Genomic DNA, 27,335 nt, shown 5'->3' with positions numbered 1-27,335 from the left:
CATTAATTTGCTGATCACATCATTCCGGGAGCTGCAGCTGGCAAAGGGGGTGGAGGCAGTAAGCCAAGAGGAACAAAGGGAAGTCATGCAGGACTATATGGCAAAAGCAGCACACTACTAAACTACCACCACAAAATGGCTACCAGCCACATGGTCACTCACAGTAAAAACAAGCAGGAGGCCTGGAAAATAATAAACTCAAGCAGGCCTATGTGGCCAGACAAAGGAGGCATGCTAAAGAACACAGCGTTAATGCAAAAATGAACATCCACAGGGTTAAACAAGGTGTGCAAGTTATACAACAACCACACCACACACACACACACACGCACACACACAACAAAGGCATTTATTTAACACACACCCAAATAGTAAAATACCCAAAAAATACACATTTTGCTATTCAATTCAATGCCATCTATGCCCTAAATAATGTTTAAATTCAACAGGTACCACAGAAACAGTTGTTTAATTTCATGCACCAATGACTAGCTCTGGGCCTACTGGATGAAAGGCCTATTGGCAGACTAGGCAACAAGCTTGCAGGCCTATGGCAAAAGCACACTGCCTGACTTCAAAATGGCTGCCAGCCACATGGTCAGGCCCACACAACAAGAAGCCAGGCAAAGGAGGCATGCTAAAGAGCACAGCTTTAATGCAATAAAATGCAAAAACAAAAACCCACAGGGCTAAACAAGGTGTGCAAGTTACACAACAACTACAGCACATCACACACAGACACAACAAAGGCATTTATTTAACACACACCAAAAAATACACATTTTGCAATTCAATCCAATGCCATTCATGCCCTAAATGATGTTTACATTCAACAGACACTACAGAGACAGTTGTTTCATGCACTCATGACTAGCTTTGGGCCTATTGGCTACCCACAATAATTTTTTTTTAAATGAAGAAAAGTACAAAAATTGTAGTTGCAGCAATGCCCCAATCAAACCAGCAACACCAGCTTACTTGTAAAATCTCAAATCCAAAAGTCCTCAAATCCAAAAGTCCTCAAACCAATGATATATGATGCAGCAGACACAAAGGGTGATTCTTCCAGCTCCAAATCCAAATGAAAAGTGTACAGGACCTGGAAAAAGCACTGGGAGGAGCCTGCTGGACAGGAACAGGAAGTTGGAGACTCTGGGGCACTTCCTTCCTCTCCAAAAAAAAAGTAAAAAAAAGAAAATTGTCTCCATCTACAAAAAAGTACAGTTTAAAGTCAAATACACTTTATTCGATTTGTTAAAATCATAAAAGGTATAAAAAAAATTATATACAGTTTAATGTCAATCTGAGGACTTTTTTTCATCCTTTTAGAGAAGGTTTTATGCAGCTCGAAAGATATTCTTCTCCAGATTGCAAATTTTGCGTGTTCGGCATCGAGAGCTTCACCGAACTTCCGTCGGATAGCGCATCCGAATGACGTGTTCGCTGGATCGCACACACGAACGGATACGACAACCCGTTGGTGAACGCAGGGATCCTTGTAAGTCACTACAGCGCACACGAAAACGCATTTTGAAACCACAAACATGGGAAAAACTCTGCTCCGCCACGGATCGTATAGTTTTACATAACTCTGCATTCAACGCGGAACGCAGAGTTGCCAAAAATCTGCAAACTCTGCAAGCTGAGCGGATTCTACCACCCAGGCTTACCCTTCGCTCCAATAGTAACAGCCTTTAAAGCAAAAGTGTCATTGCTGCAATTTAGGGAGTAGAATATATGCATATAAATTAGCCACCAAAGAAATTTGTTCCTAAAATAGCTACCCAACTTACCCAAGTCTGCCCCTACTTTGGCTTTCTATACACAGCTAGAATGTTAGTCAGTTATTTATAAAATCGTCATAAAGCCATCGGTTTACAAGATGGAAAGTTGAAGTTTGCCTGCCCAATTAGTTTATAGGTTATCCCTTTATGACAGTGCTTAATTTAAAACAAAAAAGTCCCAGGGCACTTGTCAGGAAGCCACTGCAGAATGCCCCACCCATCGCCCCCTCCAGTGCACCCAATACCATACCAACACAACTACTAACCGTGATGTGACAATTCAGACTATTCCAAGCCACCCAGAGTATAAGAATGGCTTGGGCGGATGGTATTAATCATTTTTATTGGAAATAGAATTACTAAACAACGGTTGTTGTGCTCATTCCATAATTAGACAGACAGTGCCACCATGTGACTGTCATAAGTGCTGATGCCAACAATTAAGTGCAGGTGCTGAGCACTGGTAACCACTGCTCAAATTAAGCACTGCTTTTCAGACCTAATTGAAGACCCAAATAGCCTCTCTTTGTGCTGGCCCCTTTGTTTGAGGTATGAAAAGCCTTTGGTTTGATCATGTACCCATCAATATTATTTGGTCTTAAAGAATAGTATCTCTGGTCTTTTAGAAGCCAGATGTTGGTTCTACACAAGCCAAAGATGTAGGAAACCAAAAACATATTTAGAAAATGTATTGTGTAGCTGAATCCTTTGTCAACCGAGTAGGGCATGACAAATTTAAGATTAAGTCACTCTTCCTGAAACTTCTATATGGAATTTCATTGGTCTTAGATATCACCAAGATATGGAGTTACTGGCATATCCTATCAGATTGTACCTTTTTGCAAAAATAAGATTAAAGCGGTTATTCAGTACTATTTTCCAAATAAGTGGACTTTAATAAAGTAAGCTGTAAGGCATAGTTTAATGCAGTGGGGCTGGCTCAAATCATTAACAAACTGATGGTACTTGAACAGAGATAGAGAAATCTATGTGTGGCCTTTTGGATAAGGAATCCATGTAGATTAGAAGCTAAAGTGTTGGTTAGGCTTTACATGTTTTGTATGTTCTACAATTCTGATGTCATTTTAAGTACTTCATATTTGATTGCAATATTCTTTGTTTCTGCGGCATTAGGGGGAAATGTGTGTATTACTTTTTTTAATAGAATCAGAATGGTAGATGGATGTGTTAAAATCTCGACATGCGGCTGAATTTGACCAGTGTGCAGAAGTAACACAAATTTGTAATTTTTGTATGAAATTGCAATAATTAATTATACTGCACATTGTAAATTAAGTCACATTTTAAGATTTGAATGTATCACTATGGAAATGGTTGATATTATGATGTGTGTTCATATGGTTTTATAAACTATTATAACATTATGAAAAATAGAAGAAGGTGGGGTTGTCTGCCCCACTGCCGAAGTTGTAGTGGTGGCAGGAACCCTCATTTTGGTACAGCACAATGGCCTTGCCCCTTACATGCACCACACCTCCATGGAATCACAATTCTCAGACATTCCCAGCCAGCATCCTTTCTCATAAAAGGGAAATGCTTTCAAAGGAATACCTTTAGTCAAGATGGTGTGGTGGTTTTAGTTTCTTCAGGGATTGCTTTCCGTTTCTTCTGTTGCCTTGGATCTGCCAATATAGATGATCACTAAGTCGCTTACTACCTCAACTGGAACAGAATTCAGAATGTGGACCTCAAAGTTCATATTTTTAGTGCAGCAATTAGAAAGTTAGAATGTGCACAGTATTTTATTAGCCACATTTCTGGTAACATGCCCACTCCTTCTTTCTCCCTCCCCATTGAACCTAGCAGTAACTTCCTTATGTAGGTAGTGTGTTTCCCTCTCAGCGTCCTCAAGAGAGTCAGATAACTTACTGTGGAATTGTTAGTCCCCAATGTCAAGGAAGTGGGTGTTCAGCTCCCCAGTTAACTCTCCGGATGGGCCAGTCATCATTACCTGCACCGTTATAGCTAAATTGTTAAAAGAAATCCCCTTCCAGAAAAACTGCTGATCATCCTTCCTCGTGCAAAGTAACCCTAATCCTCACACGAACCTTAAAACGGGTATATAACATGTTTTTTTTATTTCAAAAAATGTATCCTATTTTTCTTCTCATTTATTACTTTGGATCTTATCACATATACGTTTTTTCTCAGTGTTTTTCTTTGCTTTTGTCTTTACCTCTGCATCCTTTATTATGCTTACTTTTTTCTTGTCATTTATTTTTCTTGTCATATTTATCACGTGTGCATCACCAAGTAGGTGTCTTGATTTGTTTTGACCCTATTAAAAGCTCTGTTTCTAGCATACTGCAGATTTACAACAAAAGGGCTTCATTTTTGCTTTCCTAATTACTGGATGCACACAGGTCATTTACAGGTATAACTCGTCTCACTTTGAAGTCTGATAAAGAAAAGTAAGCACCAATTCTCATGTTAAAAGATTAAAGCAGCCTGACATTTGACCTCTGTCTTTGAATCTCTGGCAAGGGTGACACCCTAAACACTGAATTCAAAGGCATCTTTATTTATTGCTCTGACTTTTGTGACCCACTGCAGTTTGGGAAACTAGATATTTGTAGCATTATTTATTGTGTTTTTGTATAGCATCGGGCTAAAGGCAACTCTAGCTGCTGGTCGGGAAGCGCTAATGCACTGCGAATAGGTACAAGTTTACATAATGTTTTATTAATGTAACATTTTGTCTTTTTTGTGTCATAAAGTTCAATGTATTATTACGTATGGTCTAATGCCACCACCGTCTGGTCGTTTCTGTGTATTACAGGCATATAGTCAGAATGAAAACCAGATGTGTCGCAATTGTAAATGCTTGTTTTGATTGTTTTCCCTTTAGTTGGTTTACTGTCTCGTGCTTCTTCTTATTGTAGGATTTATCTCGTAACTCCCCTGCACTCTCTCCCTTTCCTGACGGAAAATTCCTTTATACAACCCATCCCTTCCCACAGAGAGCGATCATTTATGCTACTGCTCATTTTTCGCCTTTTTTAATGGCTTTTCGGACGCTTGCTTGAATGAATTATTAAGCTTTCAAGTTTTTTACTTTGAGAACTGCCACTTTTCAATGTGTACATTTTTAAGTGCCAACTTCTTAGCATTGACTCAACCCCCATCCCTAATAACCATCCCTTACTTAACCCTGGCACTAATCCTAATTAAAATCTTATTCCTAACAGTAATTCTTTTCCTATTGCTTAATCTACTCCTAACCCATTTTAAAATCAGTAACACCATTATAACAAGCATTTGCAATGCAATCGGTCTCGCCATTGGGACCTTAGAAGTATTTAGCGAAGCACCACATTATTGCACATTACTGCAACGAGGCTGGTTTTGTTCGTGCTTGACAATGCGTTTTATTTATGTTTCAAAAACCAAAACAAAAATAAAAGGCATTGCCATTTACAATGCCAATATCTCAAACTCACGTAAATGCGAGACCTGTTGCATTGCAAATGCTTATTTTGGCAGTTTGTGGGCCTGATTTATAGCCAGGTGTGCCAGTTTCTACTGTTGATTTACCTGATATTACCACAAGCAGTGCCTCAAGCAAACACAAAAGCATACAATTTGCCATACCTTGCAAAAGACCAATACAGTGTCTATACAAGTTAAGAAACTTGCCTGATTTGTAAACGTGGGTCACATTTTGTAGCTACCTTGTTTACTAATGGGGGCCAATTTTATTTTGGTACTGGGGACTATTTTTTCTCGCAGTCTGAACCTGGTCACACAGTTGTGGGTGCTGGCTAAAATATGTACTCGCTGGCAGTAGCGTTGGTACGCAGCTACTACTAGCAAATATGTGGGAACGAATTTGTGTTAGTGATATGTGGGTTATACGAAAAACAAAAAGGTGCTTCTGCTTCCACAAATGGTCAGGTAGCACTAGTATAAGGGCCCTGTCGCGATGTTTTTAGCAGGCAACATTGAAGTAAGCGTTTATGCAGATATGTTTATAGTTGTTATCTGATTATAGTTTGTCATGGTGTAAGGGCCCTCCTGACACTTGTAGAATTGGCTGTCGCATTTCTGAGGGTCGTAAAGCAATAGTTCTGTAGCAGACACAGATTTAAGCTCCTAGCCCGGATGTGGTTTGGTTATCATTCCCATGTATATCCTAGTAGTTGCTTTTTGACTACCATTCTTAAAGGGAAGTTAACACAGGTGCTCTGGTAGTCCAGTTTGTGGACGGGCAGACTAGTAGGCTGTCGATGGTGATATGGTGGTGCAGGTTGCAGACATAGGCTTAATAAGGTCCAATGACTGGTGCACACAGGTCAGACCACTCCAGATGGTGATGCTGGGATGCGTTGCTTCCACTGGCGGCCAGCGGGGACTCTTACCTGTGGTTCATGGGCCGGACCCGTACTGCCACCTTCACCGATGCCATGGCTGCACATCCTGGGTGGCCGCCACCAACTGCTGTTTACCTGCAGTTGCCTCGACAGACTCCTCCTGCCGCCGCCGGGAAGCCCTGAGTCCTGATGCCTCCTGAATTCCCTCGGCTCCGACCCCGGTGCCCAGGAGGCGTTGCTCCCAGTAAAACTGCGGGGTGCGCGACTACAACCGGTTACACGAAGGCCCAAGCCCCGCCCCTCAAGACTTGTGCCGCCCTGCAATGGCCCCGCCTTTTCATTCAAGCCACGCCTTTTAAATACACCGCGCCCCCTATTTCCATAATACCAGTAAATTTCATCTACTTTTTATAATTTCTCTTCCCTTTAGGGCCCTGCCCCTTTGCCTTCTACGCCGCTCATTAGCTTGGGGGCCCGCCTCCTTCTAGCCGCCATGTGCCTGCCTGTCAGTGGTAGGAGGACGGAGTCCAGTTCAGTACAAAGTACCAGAGTACAGGAGGAGCAGGAGATGCTCCCAGCAGAGAGAGGTGACAGAGAGGGAGGCATTTCACGCTACAGATTTAAAAGTCTGCAATCTGCAGGGCTGCTATCGGAAGCTGCACAGAATTACCCAGAGGTGCCCTTGAAAGAACAAGTCGGCCTGGAACGCGCCTTGCAAGAGACGGGGGAAGGCAGGAGCGTGAAGCCATGAGCGTGCGCGTTGGCGTTCCCTATGGCTCGCACGTTCACAGACCGGTGTCTGCTCGTGCACCGGTCTGTACCACTTGGGGAGGCCTTCACAACGACAATAAGGCTACTAGCGGCAGCGCTTCACGCTGCAACACCAGGCGAGCCCTAAAAAGGAAATAAGGCAAACAGTTATAGCTTCTATTTTATCGTTGTGGATGTTATAATCTAAAAATGAATTTATTATTAGCAAATATTCTGCATTACATTTTTAGTATAGAGGGTTAATATTCAGCGTTCTACACAACTAAACAATTTTATTATGAGAATAATTAATAGATATCATATTGTCATATATTGGGCGCAGTAACCTATAATTTGAAGAACGATCAGGTTGTGCTTCATGTCTGTGTTTCTTTACCATGCCCATTATAGTCACTGATTTTCTAGTCTTTTCCTCTGAACATTTATACCTGTACTTCAATTGTTTTGGAAATTGTGTCTGGCCCATATTTGAAACTATTGTACCGTACTATTAGGGATAAAGTACTCCCTGCCATACATTGTAAGAATATTGCAGGTCATCGAGGAGATCCATACCCATCAAGAATAAAGAGGCCGAAGGTGGAATTCCATTTTAAGGTTAGAGAACTCCATTGTGACTTGCAATATCCATATCATCTATGCCAGAGGATACATTATACCATATTATACATGACCACACCATCATCTTCCCCACAGACCACTTTAAAATATTGGTGCATAGCTCTTTCCAATAAAAGAGCAAACATGTTTGCAAACAACAAGACTACGAATAAAACCTCCAGTGCAAAAAAAGTTAAAAACCTTTTAGATATTTGTTGCAAACAGATATTAGAACATTGGAATGTTGAGCGCTCTATTGAAGACAATGGAGTGCTCTGAGTTTCTAATGGCAGGTAGAAGCCGGAGCGCAACATTTCAATGCTTTTTTTTTCATTTCACAGCTGTTGCTGTGAAAAAATGCCGCTTGGAGCCTAGGAATATTTAAAGCCCCTCAGGCTGCGACTGGCCTTTGTTTTTACAAACTAGAACATTCTGCCCTCCAGGGGTGAAATGTTTTAATAGCCTTAGAGCCCACCATAGCGGGCTCTACCACCATAAAGGGCCATCTTGCTTTTTAATTTTTTTTTTAAAGCTTTATTTATATTTTCCACAAAGACAAACAGCACTTGGTCGGTTCATATACATACATTGCGAGTAATACAATATGTGGTTTATACCATCCTGGACTGAAAAAAAAGACCACATCAAGCGCCATACCCAATCATCCCTACTCCTCACCAAATTCCTTCTCCTCCCACCGTGGAGTTTTCCACTAATGGGTCTTGATCCGTCTGTGACCCCACAGATGTTTGTGTTAATAAGTAGGATATAAATGGTTGCCATATTTCTAAAGGTCTTGACCTCGGGGTTGCACCTGGGCAAACAGGTCCCCATTGGTATTACAGTAGGACATGCTAAATAGCCAATCCTTCAACGTTAGTGAATACTCGCCCCCCCATGTTAGCGCTTCTTCTCTCTTCGCTAATAGCAATGCTAACATGCAGAAGCGTCAGGAGGACTTGGGGAGGGTCTTAACATATCCCAGTAGTGCCATTAAGGGAGTAGGTAGGATGGGTATTTCTACCATTTGTGATAGTTTCTCAAACATCCCTATTCAAAACCGGGCTATCCCTCCACAGGTCCACGTCATGTGTGCGAAATCTGCCATCGGGGTGTTACAACAAGGGCAAATATGGGGGTTTGTAGGGTCTATGTGATGCACTCTTGCTGGTGTGATATATGCCCACTGTAGGTATTTAAGATGTAATATTTTATGTTTATGATTGAAGGAGACCTTGCGTATCTGTTCGCAATAGTAATGCCACAGTTAGTCTGTTACGGATTGCCCTAAGTCTTGTTCCCATGCCGGTTGCTTCTTGTCATCCCTGGAAGGGAGTAGCGCAACAGCGGACTTGTACATTGTGGACATTAAATGCTCCCCTTTGGTGTCCACAATGATTAGTCAGTGAGAGAAAATCCTAAGGTTCTATGGGATAACTAAGATTCTGTGATCTAAGAGCCCTCGGTAGCCTACAAAGCGTGAACTGGTCCATGAAATTGGCTTCACTAAATCGAGTGTCTTCAGTCCTGGAATAAATGAGGTCATCCGGAAGCACGTCTCCAAATATGGTCAACTTGTACTTAGATAAGGTGTGCTGTACCACCATTTCCAGAGTAATAGGCACCCCGAGGTTCCCAGGTGATGGGAGTGATGAGGAGTAAAGAAGCTGCACCTCGGTTGTCCGAGTCAGCTGTTTGCAGGCCCAACTCTTTGTAGATAACGTCTGGAGATCTTGTGGATCTCTGGCAAGGCCCACCGGTAGCAGGGCTGACAAGGGAGTAGGATGAGATAGGCCCACCTCTGGGCGAAGGTAGGACACCTGAGAGTCTGCATGGAACCAATGCCTTGAAAAGTTGCATTGGGCAACCAGGTAGTAGATTAGGAAGTTGGGGATCCCAAACCCCCCTCTCTCATAAGGTTATGTCAGGACATTCCAACTGATCCTAGGCTGTTTCCCCCCATACCAAACGTATCAGTTGTGAACGCAAAGTGGTGAAAAAACTCTTGTTCAAGGGTATCGGTATTTTCTGGAAAAGATATAAAAACTGCAGGATTACAACCATTTTAATTAGGGCGATTCTCCCGGCCATAGACAGAGGTAATTTCAACCACCGCTCTACCTTGTCTCCCAATTTCTGCATTGCGGGGCCGTGAATAAGCTGATGAATTTGCTCCTGGTCTCTGTGGATGTGTGGATGTGTATACCCAAATATTTGACCTAGTCGTCACACAACTTTAAGGGGAATTCCGTGAGCCGGTCGTCATGGGCGTCTGTCAGAGGGAAAACTGTGCAGGCCAGACAAGGCGCTATAGCGTTGATCTCTAGAAGAATCAGGCCTAAATTATCATCCAGGTGCCTCAAGTATAGTATGATGTTTTCCGCATACAACGTGATCAACAACAGACCAGTATTAAACTGTAGCCCTCTATCGAAATGATGATCTTGTAAGTGGCACACTATTGGGTCCATTGCTATTATGAATAGAAGTGGGGACAGAGGGCGATGGTGTGAAGGAGTTTGTTAGCGATCCATTTACTCTCACGCACGCCGTATAGAGCATGGATATCACCGATATGAAGCGGGGGCATCCCCAACCAGATCAATGTTGCATGCAGAAAGGGCCACTCCATAGAATCAAAGGCCTTCTCGGCGTCCAATAGGACTGCCGCGGCTGGAAGCGAGGGGCTCATCCTATGCAACATTGCAAATAGGATCCGTAAATTCAATGCAGTAGATCTACGTGGGATGAAGCCTGCTTGGGCCGGGGATACCTTTTGATCAACTATTAGAGACAGCCTAGTAGCCATCCTTTTGGCTAAAATTTGAGAGTCAAAATTCAATAAGGAAAGGGGCCTGTATGAGCCGCAGTGTAGTGGTCCTTGCCTACCTTAGGGAGGAGAGTGATCACTGCTTCACGCATTGTTAAGGGAAAGAGGCCCGCCTCTATCTCTTCCTATATTGACATCGATGAGGTGCGGGACTCAGTCTTTCTTAAATGCCTTATAAAAATATCCTGAGAACCCATCTAGGCCCGGTGCCTTTGAGCCGTCCATATCGTCTTTTGCTTGGACTACGTTGTCTACTGTGAAGGGTTCAACCAGAAATTCCCTGTGAGCGTCCTCTAGCCAAACCAAGGCCACTACATACAAGTAGGTATTACTGGCTGTCATATCTGGGGAGACTTTGGTGGTATAAAGGTCCTTATAATATGATAATACCCTATCCTTAATACCCTCACACTCTGAGATAGGTACCCCATTGTCTCCTAAGAGGCTTGTAATGTACGTCTGTCCACTGTTGTGTTGTATAAGCCTGGCCAGTGTACCCCCAGGACGCTCACCCTCCCCATACCTCCTAGCTGTCGCATATTTCCCCAGGAAGTGGGCTTCCCTTTTTGCTGCCTCATGATAGTCCGCCAATAGTGTTGCCCTCTGTCTTAGACCCGTTGTGGTCCGTGCTTGCAGTTGATCTGCGTCAGCTGCTCCCAACTGCGCTTCAAGCCTGGACAATGTGGCCGTAAGTTGCTGAGGATTCCTGCCCCTTTTGAGATGGAAAGCCCCTGTATGTCTGCTTGGAACGCCTCCCACAGAGTAATTTTGGTCTTCACTGTGCCTATATTGATTTCAAAATGTTCCTCTATCGCTAAACTCAATTCAGCTTTGAAGACCGAGTCTCAGAGTGCCATATCGGGGAACCTTCATTGACGTGCCTTCTCAGGGGCTCCTGGGACCTAAAGCCCGAGCACTACCGGGGCGTGATCTGGTAATGTGTGTGGTAAATGCGTGATTTCCCCCAGCCATGTGGTTACACTAGGGGATAGTAACCAATAGTCTAACCTGGTCCAAGTATTAAGAGGGGCCGAATAGTGTGTATTTGCAGGTGTATCTTAGTGGAGGAGGCGCCAAGCGTCCGATACGTGATAGGATTCTATCACGCAGGCTAGTGTTTGTCTGGCCCTTGGTTTTGTATCAGTAGTTGTGGCTGTGCTGTCCAATCTTGGTTTGAGCAGAATATTTATGTCTCCCTCTATACAAATATGTTCCGCCCCCATCTTATCTAAATGGGAATGTAGCTCGACAAAAAAGTCTGAGTCATCCACATTGGGCGCATAAACATTAACCAGTAGCATTGTGTTCCCTAAGAGCCATCCCTTTACCGACACATAACTGCCTGCTTGATCTGTAAATACTTCCACTGTATTTGAAGGGTATGTGTTTATGTATGAGGATCGAGATTCCCCTCGCATAGGAATTATAACCTGCAAAGTAGCTAGCACAGCCCCAACTGGCGGCAAAGCTTGGGGAAGCATGCAGGGTCAGGTGTGTCTCCTGCAAAAATGCTATATGTACATGGTGACGTTGTAAATAGTGTAACACTTGTTTGCAATTGTGCGTATCATTAAGCCCTCGCACTTTCCAGGACATAAGTTGTACTTTTCCATTGCTTCTAGTGTCAGGTGTCATAGAAAAACCGCAGATTCAGTCTACAGTGTGAACCGACATTAACTTTGTACCATATGTGCCTGGCATGTGAAAATAAAAAAGAGATAAACAAATCTGCTCCCTGAATCCCCCCCCCCCACCCATCCCCTTGTCTTTACTACAGGGGAAACCCCAACCCTCTAGTAACCTCATAAACATCTGTCATTAACTATACTAACACTATTTATCAGATATAGGTGCCTAAGCACGAGGAGGGTGGCAGCTCCAAGCCTTGTCCCCAGTTGCATGTATAAAATAACGTGCCATTATGTTTTTTTCCACGGTGGCCGTTCACATTCAGCCATACATAAGTAACCACATATCCTTACGGTTCAAATGCAGAACAAATCAGTACTCAGCTGGTTCCATGCTAGTGCCAGAGTCCGGCATCCCGGGGATCTGCCCGGTGATGAGAATTTCCAGCCGGGTCCAGCATTGGCTCGCTCCTTGAGAAAGTCCAAGACAGCCACAAGATTTTCGAATATCCTTGACCTGCCGTCGACATCCAACTTTAACCTAGCGGGATACAGCATCCCGTATTTCAGCCCTTCCTTCGTAGTGCTGCCTTCACCACTACAAATTTCCTTCTTGTGTCTTGCACCAAAATCGTGAAGCTCGGGTAGAGGGAGATTGAGGACCCCTGCCAGTGTAGTGTTCCCTTTTCTCAGTCTAGCCGCAGAGCTAGGGCAGCCAGGAATGCGGTTGCGGTCCCATGGTACGATGAGCCCTTTCCATCACAAAAGCCGAGGTGAAGGATTCACGCCCAAACAGGTCTATCAAGAGCTGCTCCACAAATTCATCAAGGCAGCCCGTGTTTGTAGATTCTGGAACCCCAAGGACTCAGACATTGTCACGTCTTCCTCTGGCTTCCAAGTCTTCATTCTTTATGGCTATAGTTTTGAATACCTGTTCCATCCTCTCTATCCTCTTGCTGGCCTGAGCTGAACCATCTTCCAGGTCTGATATTCTGTCCTCCTCGGTGTCTAATCGCCCGTCTGCTAATCTAGCCTAGCTCCCATTTTATCCAATCTGGCATCTAATGCATTGAAGCGAGTGACTTTACACCTTGTACATTTTCAATTTTTTTCTGTTTGTATCTCTTATGTAACTTATGTAATCCAAAGTCCTTATGTAACACAACTGGCTCTTTTGTAAAGCGCTCAGACACCTTCGGGTAACATTTGTGCTATATAAAATCACATTAAATAAATAAAAATAAAATAAATAAATCCAGTGCTTGGAAGCCGGCCCGCAATTCAGCCAGCAGTGCTTCATGTCCCTGTGGGGTCACAAGGAAATTTGGAGGAGGGGTATTTATAGAGCGCGGCGTTCGCTCCGGAAGGAGCATCATGGCGCTGTCAGTCCTTGAACCAGGTCGCAGAGGGAAAGAAGAGGGGGACTAGATGGCCGCTTTTGATGCCACCGCACCACAAGGGGTGGTGCGGTGGCATCTCCTCCTGCCGCCGTGGTAGTACCTGCTGTTTCTTCACCTCCACCTAACTTTTCAAACAGGAGCTTCTTCTGTCCGGGGTCACTCTTTCCCATGGCCCTTTAGGTATCACACCCCTGTGTGTGTCGCGGTTAGGGGCTATATATGCCGTCTACTGTGACCTACTTCTTCTCCAGCCCGGAATCTGTATCCTGCAACCTCCTCCTTGTCAATTAGTACTGCATGGGCTAATTTATTATTGGGCGCTGTGTCTGGTGGTTGGCTGGTGCCAGTCTCAGGTGGCAATGCACACACAAACCTGGTGCGCTGTACTGGAAAGTGAGAAGTATCAAACCACTGTGCAGGCCACGTCTCTGCTTCTAAGGGAGCCTTAGGGTGCTGCAGCTCATTAAGCTTCTTTCATGTGCCCGGCCTTCCTTCTTCTATTGTATCACGCTTGTATTTACGTATCTTTCTGTCATTTATTTCTTGTGCGTATTTGTTAAATTGGATGTTGATGTCTTCTAAGGTCTTGGTGAGGATTTTTGCATTCATCATGTTGGTGAGTTCCGTTTTCGTTTGAGCGATATCTTTTGGCAAGTCTTCAAGGGTTTTGGACAGTTCTTCTATAATCAGAAGGATTAAATCAAGTGAGCATTTGTTTAAAATTGCATACCATCTTTCGATGAACGTCGGGCTATTTTTGCAGAGCAGGGGTTTCAGTGGAATCCTCAGGCCTTGTGGGAGTCTCTGGGCATGATTTGATTAGAGTGCTCGCGTGGAGTCTGGTTTATTTCATGTTTAGTTATGTAAAGTAATTGACTGATGGTACTTTTTTTGTTTTTGGTGCTGGAGGGAAGAGACGTTTCCTCTTGTATCAATAACGGTGATGGATCAAGCCCTGATCTTTGGACTGGGTAAGAGTGGTCTGCTCAATTCAGACACTCTGTTCATCACCACCTCCTTTTGTAAATCGATTTTGGCCACTATAGGTGTGGCAGGGTATACTCAGACATGAGTCCCTTTCTCACTGCTCCATCAGGATTCAAGCAAGCCGGGCCGAAGAGGCTGAAATGCCAGAAACCGGTCCCCGGTAGCTTGTCTCCTTTCTGGTAAAGAATTGGCTTGGTAGTTTAGTCTGCCCTGTTCCCATGATGCACTGGGCCAGGGACAGACTGATTTGCATATAGCCAGGTTCTGAGCTGGGATGGGGCAGTGAGATAAATAACGGTGATGGATCAAGCCCTGATCTTTGGACTGGGTAAGAGTGGTCTGCTCAATTCAGACACTCTGTTCATCACCACCCCCCCCCCCCTTTTGTAAATCCTCTTGTATCCAGGCATACATTTTCATTGCATCTTCATCTGCGAATGCAAAAGTTTCAGCTCGGTCAAATTGGCGATGTCTTTGTACGCCATTATTCCAGAGACTCACGGGTGCTGCAGTCCGAGGATCAGAAATTGCAAGTGAATAAGTTGAAATTGGATTGCGCACACCAATGATATATTCTCTGATGTAAATTTGTTGCGTGCTTTTGGGGTATCAGCCTCTGGTCAAAGGGTGTGTAGTACAACTTGAGCAAGCGCCACCTGTATAGGGGACATCCCCCTGAGCACAGCTGTAACCCACATGAATGTGGGTAAGAGACTTTGTAACCAATTCATGGTCAAAATGATTTGCACAATGAAGTTGAAAACCTTGAGTTTTTAATGTGTATAGATCATGATTGATATTCAGGTCTTCATATCAATCTTAGATTCAATTCCGTATAAATGCATACATCTTCTTCAAATCCCAATGCATTTCGTGCTATCCAAGCCCTTCATCAGGGGACAAATATCTGTAAGTGATGAGCAGGGATACAATGAGGAAACATACTGAATCAGGCGCAAATAGGAGAGTAACTAAATAGGAGGATGGATAGCATGCAAAAAGCAAGCTTGAAAACAAGAGTAAACCGAGCCTGTGCGACCGCTGCGCCGATAGACCGAAACTTAGAATCCCCTTACTAGGGTGCCATAACTAGTAGTGGTAAAGTGCCTGAATAAAGAATGAAAATGTCCAAGTGCAGGGAACTATACTGAGTGACTCTCCATTCAAAGTGGATGAGAAGCGACAAGGTAGTGTTACCAAGACTGAAAGTGTGCTCAAAGTCCAAAAATAAAGAAGTGTACTTCGTCACCTGTGGTGATATACAACAAAGATAAAAGGAAAATCAACGAACACTTACGTGACCCCGCACTCGGCGGCGGCAAGAGTCCTAGCATGTGATACTACCAATGTAGTGTATCTCCTGAAATGCCTGTGTGGGTTACCTTACGTCGGTAAGAGTAGAGACAAATTAAGACAAGAATACATGAACATGTGAGATGTATCAGAACTAAAAATCTGAAATCAACCATTGCCGCACACTTGTCAGACAATCATCACAACATAAGCCAACTGAAATTTTTAGTAATGGAAACGGTTCAGAAGGTTGAAGGCAGAAATAATAACAACTACCTCCTACAAAGAAAGAACTATTGGATCAAAGCCCTCAACTCTTTAAAACCTCTTGGTTTGAATGATAGAATGGAATTTTCTTGTTATCTGTATTGTAACTTCTGGGTCTATTTCTCTGGACTTGCCGATTTTTTCAGACTATACATATGCCCATCTCTTGGCAGGTATTAACTTGGTGCACCTGTCATTTTTCATTTTCTATATTTTACATTCTTTATTCATTTTGGCCGATTTTGTTACACATTTTGGTTTGCCACACACTTTTGCATTCCCACCTTTTGGCTCATTCTCTGATCATCTTCTCACCCATTTTTTATTAACACTTTGATGCTTTCTATGTTCTCTACCTCTTTCCCTTCATTTTCTTTGTCTTCTTCTTATATATCCTGTTTACCCACTCCACTCTGTGTGGCACACTTGCGCTTGTGGTCTTTGGTCTCGGAGTACTTTTCATTATATACCCCCTGTTCGTATATCATCATTCTTTTGGCACGTCGCCTTGAACGTCACTCTTCTCCTGCATTATCTCATTATTCAATATTGCACTTACATACGTAGTACTTGTACATCATTTACATTATTCACTTTTGCCTTTTCACTTTTCCATGCATCACGCTGATGATCATTGCATGTTCTAATATGGACTCCACACTCCCCGGCTTCTCTTTAGTCCGTTTTCATTGTTTGATCACCGCTATACTAACACCGCGGAATACACGCCGCAGATACACACGCTAGGAATCTTGCCGCCGCCGAGCGCCGAGTCACGTAAGTGTTTGTTTATTTTTCCTTTTATTTTTGTTTTATATCCCCACAGGTGACGAAGCACACTTCTTTATTTTTGGAGTTTGAGCACACTTTCAGTCTTGGTAACACTACTTTGTTGCTTCTCATCCACTTTGAGTGGGGAGTCACTCAGTATAGTTCCCTGCACTTGGACACTTTAATTCTTTATTCAGGCACTTTACCACTACTAGTTATGGTGCCTGTTAGATTTGGGGATCTCTAGTTGGCAGAGGTAGGCACCTTTGACTAAATAGGGACCATTGTGACTAGGCACGGTAAGGGGGTACACTCCTAAAATAACCCCTGCTCACCCCCTTGGTAGCTTGGCACGAGCAGACAGGCTTATCTCAGAGGCAGTGTGTAAAGCATTTGTGAACACATACAGTAAACCAGTCACAACACTACAGATGGACACCACACAAGTTGTAGTATAAAAATAAGTATTTTTATGTAGACTTATCAAAAGTCTAAATAAAAACGCCGAAAATCCACAATACTGTACTTCAAAAATAGTAGAAGTAGCGTAGTTCTCTTTAGATGTATAATGCGACACTTTGAGTTCAGTGTACCTTTGAATGCGTAACGCTATACAACAGAAGTGTTGCAGGGCAGGAGATGTGTTGTTTTTTTACACGCAAGACCGGTGATGCTTCGAGTCCCTACTGCTGCGTAGGGGATGCGTCGGTTCTCCTCCGCGTGGGGAGGTGATAGGCCGGTTTCTTACTGCGCTTCTGTGGCTATGCGACCAGCAGCGCCATGATGTGATGAAGATCCGGTGCAATGGAACAAAATTGCGTCTTGTTCTTGATGTGACAAAGATGCGTGCACGCCCGATGCCCATGCAGCGACTCAACAATTCTTCTGAGCCGCGACAGGCCCTGCGACGCGCTTCTCCGGTGATGCAATGGCATCTGCTGGAATGGCGACACTCTTCTCTGGTGATGCGAGACACTTTGGGTGAAACGATGGCGACAGGAGCAGCGGTGGCACGCTTCTCCGGTGATGCGACGGCATCTGCTGTGACAGCGACACTCTTCTTTTGTAATGCGACTTCAACGACAGCGACACGCTTCTTCATCTTGAGTCGCGCTTCCAGCTCCCAGCGACACACAGCCTCTCAGAAGGTTCGGCTCAACAGCAGGCCCTTCAATTCCCAGCAAGGGAAGGCAGGGGGGCTGGTTGGTGAAGTCTGTTGTTCCTGAGACTTCAGCAGGAGGCAAGCTCTATCTCAAGCCCTTGGAGATCCTTTACACGTTGATTTGAAAGTAGCACAAAGTACTTTCTCCTTTCTTTGGCAGGCAGGCAACCACCTCAGGCCAATCCCCCAAACAGCACTCAGTTTAGGGATAGTCTCCTCCTCAGTTTTTCTGGTTCCTCTCCTTAGCAAAGGTTCTTCTTTTTTCTCAAAAGTGATCAAAAGTTCTTGGGTTGGGTCCCAATATTTAATACTAGCAAATTATTTGTCCTCTGAAGGCAGAGGGTCCTGTACCCAGTCCAAACCAGTTCTGTGCAGTCCTGGAGCACTTTGTTGACAAGGCTCCTTCTTTCCTTTGACAGTGTGGACCAGGGACATCAGACACACCACAGGAGGTGGAGCCAGCCTTGTGGAAGGCAGACGCAGCCCTATTCAGGTCCCAGGTGCAACTCCTCCCACCCATATACATGCAGATAGCTCTATTCAGCCCTATGCTGACTCACCCTGTCTCCTGGAATCCCCCAGCCCCTATCACTCAAACTCCAGACAAGGAATACACAACCTAGCGGAGGCGGCTTGGACAGTTAGGCAAGAAAATACCTACTTTCTGAAAGTGGTATTTTCAAACACAGAATGTTAAACCCACCTTCACTAAAATATGTATTTTTATCATTCTGAGTTCAGGCATACTAAACTCAAATTTCTACTTGGTTCCCTGAGTCAGTTAGGATTATAAGATGTTATAATCAAACTGAACATTCTGGCCTATGGGGAACAGGTAGCCTTGCAATAGTGAAAAACGAAAATGGCTGTAATTCACTATTAGGACATGCCACACACATCAGGACATGTCCTACTTTTTATCTACAATGCACTCTGCCCTTGGGCCTACTATAGGAGTGACTAATATGCAGGCAAGGGAAGGTTTAGGGACTGGCAAGTGGGTGCACTTGCCCAGTCAACATGGCAGTACCAGACTGCACACAGGCTCTGCATGGCAGATCTGAGACACACTTTTACAGGCTGCTTCTGTGGGTTTCACAGCCAGTGCTGCAAGCCCACCAGCAGCATTTACAAGCCCTGGGCACACTCGATGCACTGTACTAGGGTCTGACAAGTAAACCAAACGAGCCAATCATGGAATCACATCCATACATCAATTTACCATAGGGAGAGCATATGCACTTTAGCACTGATCAGCAGTGGAACAAGTGCAGAGAGTCATAAAACAGCCAACAACAGGTCCTAAAAAATACAGGAGGAAGGCAAAAAGTTCAGGGATGACCCTGCACAAAGGGCAAGTCCAACAGCTTCCTATTACGGGGATTCTAAGTTTCGGTTTATCGGCGCAGTGTTCGCACAGGCCCGGTTTACTCTCATTTTCAAGCTTGCCATTTGCATGCTCTCCATACTCCTATTTAGTTACTCTCCTATTTGCTCCTGGTTCAGTATGTTTCCTCATTCTATTCCTACTCATCACTTACAGATATTTGGCCCCTGACGAAGGGCTTGGATAGCCCGAAATGCATTATTTAAATAAGATGCATGCAAGTTGAATCTAAGATTGATATGAAGACTTGAATATCAACCATGATCTATACGCATTAAAACCTCAACGTTTTCAACTTCATTGTGCAAATCGTTTTGACCACGAATTGGTTACAACATTTCTTACCCACATCCATGTGGGTTACAGCTGTGCTCAGGGGGATGTCCCCTATACAGGTGGCGCTTGCTCAAGTTGTACTACACACCCTTTGACCAGAGGGTGAAATCCCAGAAGCATGCAACAAATTTACAACAGAGAATATATTATTGGTGTGCGCAGTCCAATTTCAACTTATTCAATTGTAAATTACTAAAATAGAGCAGAAGAAAGAAAAGCAACATTTTGTTTTTGTTGCTTTAAACAGCTGCTCCCTGAGGCACCTTTCACCTTGGTTGCTGGCTCTGGCAGCAGGCGCTGTGATGTCAGAACTCAACTGAAATAACTTATAATTAAGGTTCCAAGTTGTATGGTATTTAGTTTTTTTAACATTTCTATCTGTATTTATCTATATTTCTTTTTTGTCGATTTTATATGCATTTATTCATGTTAATATTGTGCTCAGTGCAAAAAATTACGCTATAGTGGGTATATATCCACATTTATTTAACCAACAAATGTTTACTCATGGTTGAAAGTTCATGTGGTTTTAGCAATTTATAGTACCATACAGTCATTTGAAACCATTTGCATTGTAGAACAGCTTAGATAGCTACATTGTTGCTGCTATTTCAGTTTCATTAGACATTTTTATTTTATTTTATTTTTAGCTTCTCTGCCTGTCAGTCAGTACAGCTATTGGTATAGCACTAATGATTGACAGTAGTTAATATCATCCAAAAGAATACCTATTTTCAGTATTTATCTGTATTTAAAAATAAATACAGACTGGAAAATATATGGTTTTCTACCTGTTTTTATCTGTAATAATCAGTGAAATTGGGAACCATACTTATAATGTTCTGGCGTCGCAAGTCACTGATTATAAAGAAGAGACTGCCTTTTATACATGGATTACTGAATCCCTTGTATTATAACAACATGCCAGATTGAAAGATTTATTGATTTGTACTAAATGGTATGCAAAATTGCGATGCAAAGTGCAAACTTTCCCCATTCAAACTTTGGAAGATATGTTATGTGATGCGATGTTTGTCCCAGCTCCCCACCAATCAAAGCATGGTTAGCTGACCTAGTGTAATCCAAGACACAAACACACAAAGACACCCCTCATGTCAGACAACCACAGTGTGGTGGGATTTTGTAGAATATAAGAACCCAGAACATCTCTCCTTTGTTGGCAGTATTTTGCTGCTTTTCCAAAACCAAACTTTGTCAGCAATTTGTACATTGTTGGTGGTGGTGTTTACAGCTTCCAAACTCTGAACATGCATTACAAGGAACAAAAGAATACACATTTGCGGTGGTTGAATGGATCACCTGCGTTATCAACATTAAATTGTTCTTACCGTAGGAAGTTTGTTTATATATTTAATGGCAGCTTCTTTATCCATGCCTTCTTCCAAATTAGAGATGTTCAGAAAACCCTGCTCAATAAAACAAGAGAGTGAATTTGTGTATGTACATTAATCACAACAATTAAAGCATAAACAAATAAATTCACAATGTAATTTATAGGGCTCGTGTCTCAGAGGTCCAGCCTACACCTTACCAGCTGCGCAAAGAGTATCTGGAGCAGCACCTGCCTCCATGTCAGAATGACAAACCTGTTAGCAATTATGTTTTTTCCAAAGACAGGACCTCAGTGTTGGTGTACGTCTTTGGAAAAACAATAACTTATTTGTACCAGGTGAGTGATAAAAGTTGGGCTCTGGATCCACCATTGTTTCTGTTGAGTCCCAGAAAGTAAAAGTGCAGGTGGGCAGAAAGAAGCATTAGAACACAAAACATTTTCTGGCAGGTTTTGTCACCTGCTGTTAGATGATGCCAGTAGACACCCAATTTGGCTGTTTTAATACTTCAGCCTCACAGTATCCACACCCCTGCCACCACCACTCTTCCACTTTCCTAGGGTCTACTGAGAACTGAGGGAAATTAATGAACGCTGATGTTGCTGCACTCTGACTTCCCTTACTCTTTTGTCTTTTCAGAAAGTTAGCTCTGGTGGGCAGTGGATGAAATATGAGAATATCAAATTGCACTAGGGCAGGTATCCAGTCTTGTCAAAAATATATTTGCCCTCAGCGTAGCTTTGGGAACCTGCAACTTCAAATATATATTTAAATAATAGTAAAGGGTAAAAGCAATACAAGTTACAAGTCCAAACATGTCTGTTACATTCCATTATAACATTACGAAAAAGTTAATTACATATAATATTTCAATAAAAACATATAAATTTCTAGTCTACACCAGCCATATTTTCTGTTGTACAATATCCTGAATTCAAAACATGTTAATCTATTTCCACTCCCAGAAGGCTAATTCTCTTGATTTCTAGGGGGCCCGAATATCGTGGGACACAAAGGGGCCGATTCCGATTCGGGAAAAACAACTCCGAATAGCCTTATGGAGCGTTTTTCCCCTACGAATCGTACCCTGCAACCTCCCCGTACGTACGATGAAGTACGATTCGTACCAGGAGCAGGACCCATACGAATCGTACAAAGACCGTATGACTCTAATCTCCGCACGATTCTCCCTCGGATCCCGCTGTACGTGACATCCGTACGGTTCGAAGCAGGTTTTTCCGACCCAGCAAGTACAATTCGTGTCGGATACGCACTGTACAACACTTTTTATACGGGAGCCCAAAACGTCCGGAGAAGCAGAGTGCGCCTCGAAACAGGTACGGATTGCCCCCCCCCCGAGTACGGTACGTACACCCCATTATCGCAGGGGTACGGTGCGTACCCCTGTGATCATGGGATACAGTGCGTATACCCCATGATTGCAGGGGTACGCACCGTACCCCAAGATCATGGGGTGTACGCACCGTACGGTGTGTATGTGATTGTGTGGTTATCTGTACAAATCACCCTTACCTGACGTGGACCGTATGAATCCCGTCCTCATTTCCCGGTCCGGAACGTTCTCGTCTGGTCGTACGGCATGTTTACGAATCGGAAATATGGATCGTACTACGCAATTCGGACTGACGTGTACGATTTGTACGGAGAGGGCCCCGGATACGATTCGGACGGACGCTTTTTTTCCCAAATCGGAATTTGCCCCAACATATTGCCTGCAGATGATTTTCAATAAGACCTGAATTGGAGAAAATATATATTTTTCTTTTAGTGGTTCTAATAAAAAGTATAAAGCACCTGATTTATAGTTCAATGGATGGGATACTCTATCTCATATTGGACGGCTATCCGGAGCACCATATTACAAGTGCATTATATCCTATGGTACTTGTATTCCTGCGGATGATTGTGATGGATTATCCCATCCGCAAAACTATAGAATAGTTCCAAAGTTCTTTTGATAGCTGAGCCATTACATTGAAACAAATACTGGTGTGTTCATTACACATATCCAGTTAGCAACGTAAAAGCTGACCAACAATGTCCCTAATTTTAGCTGCTTGCAGAACGTAGTGATTCATTTGCAGTAGCAAGTTCAATACAAGTTCACTTCCCTGCATAGTTTTGCTGCTCAAGAAAAATCTGTAATCGAATATCCACCTTTGCAGCTACCAATGTTTTCCCTTTATTTAAGACCGAAAACACTGTTTCCTGGTTTGAATAGGTACTCTTGTTAACTTGATAGTGCCTAATAAATCCAATGCTCCATAGACTTTGCTCCCTACATGATCAATATCTTTCCCTACCCCAGGAGCCTGAGTGACCTACAGTCACTGTGATGCTTAGACCATCTCCAGAAACCAACACATATGGGCTGCTCAAGAAACCCTGTACTGGTGAGGTCTAGCCTGCAAAGTGGCATCCTGAAGAGATCCATTTCGGTAGCAATTGGAAACCTGAGTTTTAAGAGAAGCATGACAGGAATGTCTGCTGGTGCTTTAGGGAATGGGAAAGGCCACTAATGTATAGGAATTGGGGACTGTGGTAGCTGTTCTCTGTGAGAAACATTGAAAGTGAATCATGGAGAAAGTAGAGAATTGATTGTTGCTGCACCTTCGAAAGTGCTGGGATGTTGGCTTTGGACCAGTATCCCTTCATATGTTCTTTCTGTGGAAAGATTATTCTATTATGTATGCACTGCTTTTCTCACTTGGGCAAGTAAACACAGATAGCAGTGATCTGTAAGCTATATTTGTGGGGACTAGAGACCAACATTTTAAGGTATAATGTCTGGATGCCTAATGAGGATATGTTGATCATGGAGGCAAGTGTCCTGAAGCAATAACATTGGGAATGTATACCTCTAAAATGGTACCCTTCACATCATGAAGCCTCTTGGCATTTTTTTGGCGTTCAAACTAAACTTTGTATAATAGTTGCGGTTTCACCCCTACCTGACTACAAATTATTTGCTCAGTGCGATAAGAGCAGTAGACTTTTTCTATCTAAATACATTTGCCACTTCTTCATCATAATAATGTGAATATGTTACTGAATAGACAAAGCCCATTATATATTTTCTTATTTCACATAGCTTCTTGGCACAAGTTTGGCAAATATACCAAGCTCTACATATAAATTACGATTGCGCCTCTACCTGACTATGTTGTCCTAGGCATGTGTTAAATACAATTTCAGTATAAATCAAGCTCTGTACAGCAACCATGATCATGTTTCCGCTTATTCACACCATGCGGTGCACGTGTTGAATAATATCTTATTATATTTATAAACATCTCTCCTGATTCAGGCCGGCTGTTGCAAGTGTGCAATCACTCCTTCGATACTTTGCTACCTGACCTGGGACCTTGGATTCCTTAGACTGGGAGTTATCATATACCCGTCCATCTTTCACTTTAGATAAGGCACTGTTTAAATACCAAACACAGTAAGTATTGGGCACCAATTCTATCTTGTCTGACCTTCACATTCTTGCCTTGGGGACTACTAACCCAACTGTTTTTCCCAATACAGATACGTTTGATGACAGAAGCATGCCTTAGACTGGGAGTTATCAAATACCCATCCATCTTTCACTTTAGATAAGGCGCAGTTTAAATCCCAAACCTAGTAAGTATTGGGCACCAATTCTAGCTTGTCTGACCGGCAAATTCTTGCCTTGGGGTCTACTAACCCCACTGTCTTTCCAAAATACAGATACGTTTGATGACGGAAGCATTTTATACCCTTTATTGGTTCTTTTCACTGCCCTCATAAATGCAGCATCTCGCCTTGATATATCACAACTCTGGTTCTCTCTCACTAAGGACTGTGTGAGTTTTCTATCTATTTTCATTTCAAGGCCCCTCCATTCTTTTTCTTCACTAAATGTTAGGTATTAAAACTGAACACACAGATGTACAAAAGAACAGTGTATTGAATTAAAAAACTGTACCTTTTTACATAACTGTTGTAAATAGCTTGTGATGTTAATGTCTTGTCTTATGTCAATTTGTGTATATATATTTATGATTGTATATATGTTCATTGAACCAACAGCCCAGAAGAAATCCTTCTGATAAGGACGAAACGCGTTGGCTGTGTTTTTGATCATCTCAATCATGTTTTAAAACTTCATTGAAATAAAAGAAGAATTTGGAAGAATACTTGTGGACATGGATTTTATAAAATTCTTTGCCTACGTTTATCTGTGGGGCACCTGTGCAGTTTGTTTAAACCTCTAAAATGGTATATGAATGAACGTTTCTACAATAGCTTCTTTCTAATTTACCTAATCCAATATTAGAATAGAGGCAGTAAATTCATGATGAGATTTAGTTCGTTGCATTACAGTAACTAATTTACACTCTCTTTGCCACATTGCAGCACCAAGCAGAATTATTAGAATATAATATTGCTTTAGTAGTCATATGGTACATTCCAAGTAACATAATTGATTTTCCTTGCTACACTAGTTTTGTCTAAACAATGAGAGAGGGCTATCAGTGAGTTTATAGGGGTACTTCAGGTGGTCAGTGGACTATGGTTAGTGTTGGTCACCACAAGGTTTAATTTATAAAATAATGAGTGCTGGTGCCCAAAGCTCTGTTCAGAAGTCCACGGGCAGTTCAATTAAGTGTCAGTGTGCCCAGTGCCAAGGATGCGTAGCCCTAAATCCACCTCATGCCTCTTTAATCCATTACCAGACACTTGCTGCCCCTTTATCTCACTCTTTCAGGCTACTGCTTTCTCCCCAAGTGCCCGTAATTCTGTCTGTATTTTCCTTTGTCTTTCTGCCTTGTTTGTTTTTCTCTCTCATGCTCTCATTAAATGTCTGATGCGGAAAAGTACCAGTCCCCAAAAATGAGTGTGGGCGCCCCCAAACGACAACCACCAACACTGGTCCCCTCTATGTAAATACGAACATCTGCAATTACATCTTCATTCATAAAACATTCTGGGCCATCCTGTTTCAATTTCTGAAGAAACATGGATGGGTGCCAAAGGAGAGGAGAGTGGGCAGGGGAATCGAAAGGGCCCTAGGACGGAAGTAGAGAATCTTCCTTGGCCTAGACCATGAAGGTACTCAGCAACATGATGGCACTAGAGCATGGGCTATATGAGGGCAACTGAGGAAATCACAGTGCACATATCTAGATAAGTACCAAGGAAAATGGAAGCTAGAGTATTCACTTCAGAAAAAGGCTATGGCCAAGGAAAGTGATCAACAGTCCGAAATCTGTCTTGAGTGACACGTCTAAGAGCTATGAGGTACTCTACAGTTTCAGGTTATATAAAGTTTGTCTAGACAACCCAATATTGCCTAGGTGCAATGTAACGGACGGTCCATCATCTTAACACAATATACCCCTTTTACTGATGCCCACTTGATCTAACCAGTGGGCAAGATGCACAACAACACTTACTAGCCTTGAGGTCCATCCAGGAGCATTGTGGGTGCAATCGAATGTGAGACGTAGCTTTCCAGCACAAAAAGAAAAATGCACGTAAGGGTTGGGGTACATCTAGAAGCCTTGAAGGAGCAACCAAGCACACAAACCATTTTTTCTTTAAAACGTTGGGCCACACAAAAGGGCACAGCACCAGTGCATCCACAAGGATGATGCACAAGAAAACTATTTCTTTTTCAACTTTATGGTGTCCACCTGGAAATGGTGTCAGTGAAATTAAGGTGAAGATGGTGTGTCCTATCATAGTTATAAATAGAATATGTGGTTCCAATAGGATTGGCATAGGTGCTATAGAGGTAAGATGCAACTTACTATTACAGGAAATAAATCTTATTAAAGACTATGGGATTCATCCACTAGGGTGTTGGTACTGTGGAGTCCAGCAAGGATCTGTGAAAAGAGAAAGATCCCTTGGGGTAAATACTATTAAAAAAAGACCTTAATGTTCGCACATCACACACTCTAATCAACTTTTTCTCATATTCACACCTCCTTCCATTGGACCATATGTAATAGGGAAAGCAATATGTACACAAAGTATATAAAAAAGTATATCACATATATTTATTGTTTGTTTGTATGCACAATATTATGATTAAAAAGACACATTAATTCATACAATTCATAGCAATCAATTTATAAGCTTTATTCGACATTTGTCATAAAAGCATTCACCTAACCCTAATACAATAAATACTACTATTAAAAAGACTTCTAAAAATACATTAAACAGTTAAATGTCGATTAATACATGGTAAAAATTCATACATTTAAAATACATTATTGCACTTAAAAAGGTGTATTCCAAAGATTTAAAAAATAAGAACCATGATCTCTGTCGCAAATGCAATTTTAAGGATATGCATAATTTCAGTTATAATACAGTAGCCATTAGTGATCGGGTGCGGATTAACCACGACCACGACAAATATTTTGCTACTCCAACC

At 42.6% G+C, this 27,335-nt stretch overlaps 1 protein-coding gene across 1 annotated transcript in view; it reads right to left on the bottom strand.

Annotated features, from left to right (window-relative positions):
* The window catches only part of LOC147663375 (cocaine esterase-like), a 513,967-nt gene that overhangs the window by 113,954 nt on the left and 372,678 nt on the right, over positions 1–27,335 (bottom strand). Inside the window, exon 10 of the mRNA XM_086950486.1 lies at positions 20,897–20,974. Coding sequence (XP_086806612.1) covers positions 20,897–20,974 — 78 coding nt within the window. The remainder of the gene's footprint in view (positions 1–20,896; positions 20,975–27,335) is intronic.

This window comes from Lissotriton vulgaris, unplaced genomic scaffold, assembly GCF_964263255.1.
Source record: "Lissotriton vulgaris unplaced genomic scaffold, aLisVul1.2 SCAFFOLD_1049, whole genome shotgun sequence".
In the NCBI taxonomy this organism is placed as follows: Eukaryota; Metazoa; Chordata; class Amphibia; order Caudata; family Salamandridae; genus Lissotriton; species Lissotriton vulgaris.
The sequence above is the reverse complement of the archived record's forward strand: the minus strand, read 5'-3'. Positions and strand labels throughout refer to the sequence as shown.